General features: G+C 41.6%; 2 protein-coding genes across 2 annotated transcripts in view; both read left to right on the top strand.

Annotated features, from left to right (window-relative positions):
- Positions 1-873, top strand: part of LOC146546156 (phospholipase D1-like) — a 102,314-nt gene extending 101,441 nt beyond the window's left edge. Inside the window, exon 6 of the mRNA XM_085266664.1 lies at positions 327-873. The gene's annotated coding sequence lies outside the window, so the exon portion shown is untranslated. The remainder of the gene's footprint in view (positions 1-326) is intronic.
- Positions 874-4,031: 3,158 nt separating this feature from the next.
- Positions 4,032-6,413, top strand: part of LOC146546160 (uncharacterized) — a 168,397-nt gene continuing 166,015 nt past the window's right edge. The window contains exon 1 of the mRNA XM_085266651.1: positions 4,032-4,068. Within this exon, the coding sequence (XP_085122777.1) occupies positions 4,032-4,068 (37 nt within the window). The remainder of the gene's footprint in view (positions 4,069-6,413) is intronic.

Genomic DNA, 6,413 nt, shown 5'->3' on the forward strand with positions numbered 1-6,413 from the left:
CAGCGGATAAAGCCGTCTCCACTTTCAAAGGAGATCCTCTGAGAGAGAGACTCTCTGAGCCGTTTTAGCCTCAAATTATAGGACTTTATAGTACAGCAACACTTTTAAAGGACAAAAATAAGATAAACTGTGACTGTAATACAAACAAAGTATTGCATGTGTTTTTAAAAGTGTTCCTCCGATGGGCAGGATATCACTATTAGACTGTCCCACCAGCCAACTTCAACAAGAGAGCACAGCAGCATTCAGTGATCAGCACAGATGTTCCTCTAACACTCAGCATCTGATCCCTGTTGGTCTGTGTGCTTCTGCTTTTGCTCAGTTAGAAACCCTGCAGCAACCCGACCCAAAACTGTGTCTTCTTGTTGGCCTCAACGTTGAAGTGTCAAACGTCCAACATCTGGAAAGGAAACCACGCCAGTGTACTGTGATGTTTCACCAACATGTGGCAGACGCTGGTCCTGCCTTTCATGCTGACATCAGCAGAGAGCCCCGCCTACCTCAAAGCCTCCCCTGTCATGTATTGATCAGGATGATTATGAAGATGAGCGAGTGCAAATAAGACTGTAAAAGTCCACGAGCAGAATGTTTGGATGCTTTCTGATGATTCATGAATATCATGAGAGTGTTTGTGTGTTTTGTCTTTTCTTTGCTGACGTTTGTTACTAACAAAGACAATTTACGCTCTGTGTGTGTTTTCATCCTTACCAGCCGCACTCTAACTGCAATGAAGGAAACAAACTGTAGAAATGGTCGACTCAGTGACTTCATAAAATATTGAAGTGGTTCAGGTAGAGCCAGTTTTTAAATGACCATGAACACTGAGCGTATTGTATCTGTACAGCATGTTTTTCTATTAGACAGATTTGTAACAGAGGCTTGCTCTCAGTAAGTTTGAAATCTTTTCTGATTTCTTTTGTAATCTCTGATCTTTGTGTATCCTGCTCAGTTTGCATGCTGCCTGTAGGAGTTTCTGTCTTTGTATTTGAAGATAATTCATTGAATATACTCAGCTGCTTCCCTTTGGTGCCTCACACATCACTGAAGTTTTTCAGTGTCCAGTTATTTGTTTTTAATAGCTGTTTGAATTCTCTGTATGTTTGACCCTGTAGACTGTTTAATGGACTGCTCGTCTTCCTGTTTGTAACCACTGCCTGTTTAGGACTAAAGATTTGGATTTTTGACTTTAACACAGCCTCTGCGTGTCGTCCCTTTGTGTCCTCGTCCTCTGTGAATGTGTCACAGATGTTTCCATGATAATAACACAGCTTTCCCACAGTGGCTTGCAGCAGCATTTATTCACAGCACATTTGAGAAAGGTTCAGATTAACTCGATGAGTTTATATTCAGAATGATTCTGACAGTGGGCCACTGTGAATTGTGATCTTTCATCAGGTCAATGTTTAAGTTCAGTATTTCAAAGCAGGAGCTATGAACAGTCATCATGTTGGCATTATTGATTGCAGTTATGTTGATTGCAGTTATTTACATCAGACTTCTTCTCTGAGATAAGAGCACCATTTGTGGGAAAGATGACAGTATTTCCAGGCTGGATGCTGTTTGCAGGGAGAACTGAATGAAAGTCTCCTGCACCTCAGCGCTGAGGTCCACACCTGTGAACACAGATGAGGTCAATCTGCTGCAGCACGTAGAGCTTTACTGATCAGCAGGTTCAAAGGATTCAGCAGGAGCGTAGAGTCAGAGCTAAATGCCACATCACCATAGAGTTTGTTAACAACAGCTTTCTTTGCCCTTTGTCTCGATGGACTGAATCAGGGATACTCGTCATACTTCACCTCAACCACGTCACTGAGAGACCCCAGCCTGACACAGCAGCAGAGATGATGAAAGCAGAAACAGCAAACAGATGCTTCAGTTGTGTTTCTCTCTGTGTGTGCGCTCACGGCCCACTTGTGTGTGTGAACTTTCCACGTACCTCAGCTTGTTTCTCCAACATGAGCCATCAGGGCTGAAAAACATCACTAACACATGAATTCTTTCTCTTTTTGTTATCACCTGTGATCATGTGTCTTATGTTTCTGTCATTTACCAGTTCTTGTATAGTTACGTGTAACTAGACTTCTGTGGGACGTAAATGATTGTTTTGTATGCAGATCTGTACAAAGGATGTAAACACTTGATTACAAAGGAGATCTCAGCTGTGTTGTTGTGGATGGACTTCAACGTATTTGTTAAAAAAGAGAATAAAGCAAAGTGTTTTAGCTGTTTGGGAGTTTTTGTTTGATTCGATTCAGTTTTATTTCTATGGAGTCAAATAATAAGAAAGGCTCTAGAACAGCCCTGAGTTTGTCCAGGTGACACTCCTCTGAAGAACAAAGACAAAGAGGAAGAAGGGGATTCGTTTTCAAGTCTTGTTTCTTTCAAAATAAAAGCTGAAATGTTTTGGAAGCATGATAATATTTCAGCCAGGATGCCGTCTCCAAGGAGACCTGCACCTCAGCGCTGAGCTCCACATCACGCCCTGTGAAAGCACAGATATAAATCTGCTGCAGTGAGAAGAACTTTACCCAACACAAGTGTAGAAGTAGACATTTGACTTTACCTACAACCTGTTAACAACAAAGCTTTCATTGCCTCTGCTGTTGATGTCATGTAGGACTAATCATACTTCACATTAGCCATGCACACGTCAGAGGATCTCCAGGCTCTCAGTAATAAAGCCAAGCAGATGATGTGAACATAGCAATAGTAAAACATGCATCATAATCAGCTGTATGTGTCGACTATGTGGCACCTCAGTCTTGTTGGCATGAAGAAAAGTTGTGTAACATGTAGCATAAGGGCTGCAAAGACATCATGTAGACAGCAGTCGTCTGTTAGTCGTAACGTATCTCCTGTTAAAGAGTTAAATGTGCGTTCTCCATCTCTGTCCTCTCACAGCTCGCCGTACACCAACTCCAGCTGTGGTAACCGTGGCTGTGCCCATCAACACGCTGAAGCTGAGACGCCACCCGTCACTATGGCGACTCCAATAGGGTTACCTGTCAGCTGTGGACGCATGAAAGGAAAACAGCAGAAACACAGACATGTTTACTGGAACATTTCCTATTGACAGCTTTATGGAAAAGTGGGTTTAAACACTTTTCTATGTTTTATTTTGTTTATTTATGGATTTATTGTGAAAGGAATTTCAAAGTTTTAATTTGACCTTTCCCCTGTTTTTCATACAGACTGGAGACGAATGGATGGTGCTTTCTTTGTTTGTCTAAAGATAATGAATAAAACTCTACACACATCTTAAACCACCCTCCTTTCTATATATTTTGTTATATAAATGGAAAGTATATAAGACACAAACTGAGCTTATATGATACTAAGGACCCTGGAGGTCAGTCCACCTTTATAATTCAGCACAGCCTGGAGTCTCTTAGTCAAGCTTGTTTGTGTTTTCTGTGAGGAAGTTTTCAGCAGCAGCTCTTTTCTTGGATGTTGGTTCCCTTTGTTTCCATCCTCTGTTAAGATGTTTCAGTAATGTTGAGGTCTGGGGAGGCCAATCCATGGCTGACGTCCTGTGATGCTGCATTAGCAGTTTGTTCATAGTGAAAAATGAAGCCACTGCCAATCAGACATTTGCACAGTGGATCAACTTCTGATGGTACTGTCCTGAATTCCACACCTATAATATGTTTGCATGTACTGATGAATATGTGCAGCTGATTTTCAGTCCAGTTCCTGTGTGACAGACGCCAGTCTTTCTGCCTGTGTCCTTCCTTAACAATAGAGCCATCCTTCCACTGAGACTGTTTCTGATGAGGCTTCACTGAGCAGTAGATGGATCCCTCAGCTCATCTAATCGTCCTATTTCTAACACATGACTGTCAGAAACTGTTAATCTGCTGCAGCTCTTTAACTCCTCCACTTCTTTTTTTGTAATCTCTTAGTTTCCTCATCTTTTAAGGTGGCACTGCACACCAGATCCAAAGTCAACATGCTGTTATATAATGGAGTTGAACCTGTAATGGAGTTTGATTTAAACCAATCAGCAATTAAGTGAATGATGATGAGCAAAGATGGTGGAGGTGGTGGATGAAGACCCGGACAGCTGTGGTTGGCTCCTCGTATAGAGCAGAGTGAGGTTGTGTTTGCACATTATTATAAAACCATGTTCACCATATATTTTAGCTGCAGACAATAACATGATTTCTTTGCTGTGGTGATTTTATTCCACTTTGGTAAAATGGAAAACCATCATTTCTTGCTGTAATTCACACATTATTCCAAGAGCCTCAACACGAGCCTTGTAGTCCGACCATATATAGACAAATCAATAGTTGTGTTTGTAACAGCTCATGAACATGAATCGTTCCACATTACTTTAAAATCATTGTAAACTAAACTGGAATAAATGAGTGTTTATATATAGTTTTGTCTCAGCTGTTCATACACAGTGTTTCAGTTCTTATCAGAGTCCCACCGTCTCACTGTGGTGAACCTTTAGCTCTGTTGTAAGCGTGTTGTTAGACCAGGGGCCCGTTCTTCGTACGTCGCTTACTACATCCAAGATCAAATGACACATCCAAGACCAAACCATCGCGCTAACCGTGAGCTCGCTAATCCGGTTCCCCGAACCCACCTGTTGTTGACGATTAGTACAGCTGGACGCAGTAATGTGACATCACTGGGTGTCGTAAAAGGGGCTACGCATCGATAGTAGAAACATTGATAGGCAACCCGCTGATTGGTCGGCGAAAATGTCGAAGGGGCGCGCTCGGTATTTTCCGGCAGCAGAGCAAGAACTCTTGAGTGCGGGATTTCAGGAGTTTCAGAGTTTAATTAAAACGCAAGGGAACACTGCAAAGGCTGCAAAAGCAAGGAGAGAGGGCTGGCAGAAAGTTGCTGACAAATCAAACTCGTAAGTAATTTAATAATAACAATAATAATGGAGTGGGTTTATATATAGCGCTTTTCAAGGCACCCAAAGCGCATGACAATACCACTATTCAGTCACTTTATTATTTAGCCTATTTATAGATTTATTATATTACACTATATTATCCAATATTATATTACATTATATTATATTGTCATATTATATCCCCTTTCACATTAGAGCCACAACAGGACCCACTAGAACATGGGAACAAGTAAAAGTGAAATATAAGAATAATCTACAGAATGGTAATATTTATCACTTATATTGCTTTTCGTCTCTTGGAAAGAGACCCTGAAATAATCTGTTTGTTTATAACAGCAACCAAGAAAAGGGCAGAGCAAAAAAAGACAGGTGGTGGTCCTGCACCCCCTCGTCAACAAGTTGGTTAAGTGAATAATACCCTCACGGGAATATCGATATCTCTCAATGAGCACACTGTCGCGCTGAGCTAAAGGATCCTGTCTGTCCCGCAATATACGCTGAATTCTGAGGACTCTCCTTATCAATCTTGCACCTTCCGCAATGGGCTGCTCGCGTATACGGACAGGACATGGCTGCGACAGGCTTCCCAAATCCACCTTCGCTTTTATAGCCGTGGTCTCTCATCTTGATTACATGAAGTAATTTACAATTACTACTCTGAAATATGAATTACATCTGTAATAATCACATACATGTAATAGAATGTTAATAGTACATTTCCCTTTTTTAGGAAATGACCTGTATGTATCTGTGTGACATCAATAAAAGGATCAGGTGCTGCATTATCTTTAGTTACATTGATGTTATTTATTTATGGTGAAACAGTGGTGGAATATCGCTGTTGCTTTCGTGTAAATGAAGCGACATACCTGAGTGGCCGCGATCTAATCCTGTTTACATAAAGTAAACCTGCTCCCGAGCAGGTTTACGCTCACGGCTCTGTTGCTATGACAGCAAGTCCCGGATGAGCTCCGGGGAACCGAAAGATCCAAGATCAGGCGAAATCGTCAACAATCTAATCCGGCTAACTTACTTAGCGAGGTACGAAGAACAGGCCCCAGGTTTCCCTCATTTAAAAATAATCTCTCATTAGAAATGGACATGATGTCTAAGACATAGAAATGCTTATTATGGGTTCACTTGATGTCACTGAATAGATGCACATGGGTAACGTGCAGGCCATCCAGCTCCGAGGTTTATCTCCTCACCTCGAGTCTGCGACACTCTCTCCGTGTCCTCTCAGATAAGGGCGCGCACATTTCTGCACGATCTTCTAAATTACAAAGAGCGATTCACAAAACAGAAGCTCACAAAACACTCATCACAAACCAAAAATGGCTCCACTGAGCGTCAAACTGTCACCAGAATTTACTGATAATCTAAAGACTCACAGAACTCATTTTGTCTCATTGTGTCTTAGTTTGAGACATAAGTGCATGATCATAATACTGTGTAGTTAGATGAGACAGAGCTGATGCTTGCTCTTAATTATCCTCTTCATGTTTCCCGAGCCTCAGCAGTGGAAGCTACCATGGAT

Source organism: Mchenga conophoros, unplaced genomic scaffold, assembly GCF_057382185.1.
Source record: "Mchenga conophoros isolate Kocher_MC1m ecotype Shallow Benthic unplaced genomic scaffold, M_conophoros_male_GT1.1 unmapped_scaffold_6, whole genome shotgun sequence".
NCBI classification, from domain to species: domain Eukaryota; kingdom Metazoa; phylum Chordata; class Actinopteri; order Cichliformes; family Cichlidae; genus Mchenga; species Mchenga conophoros.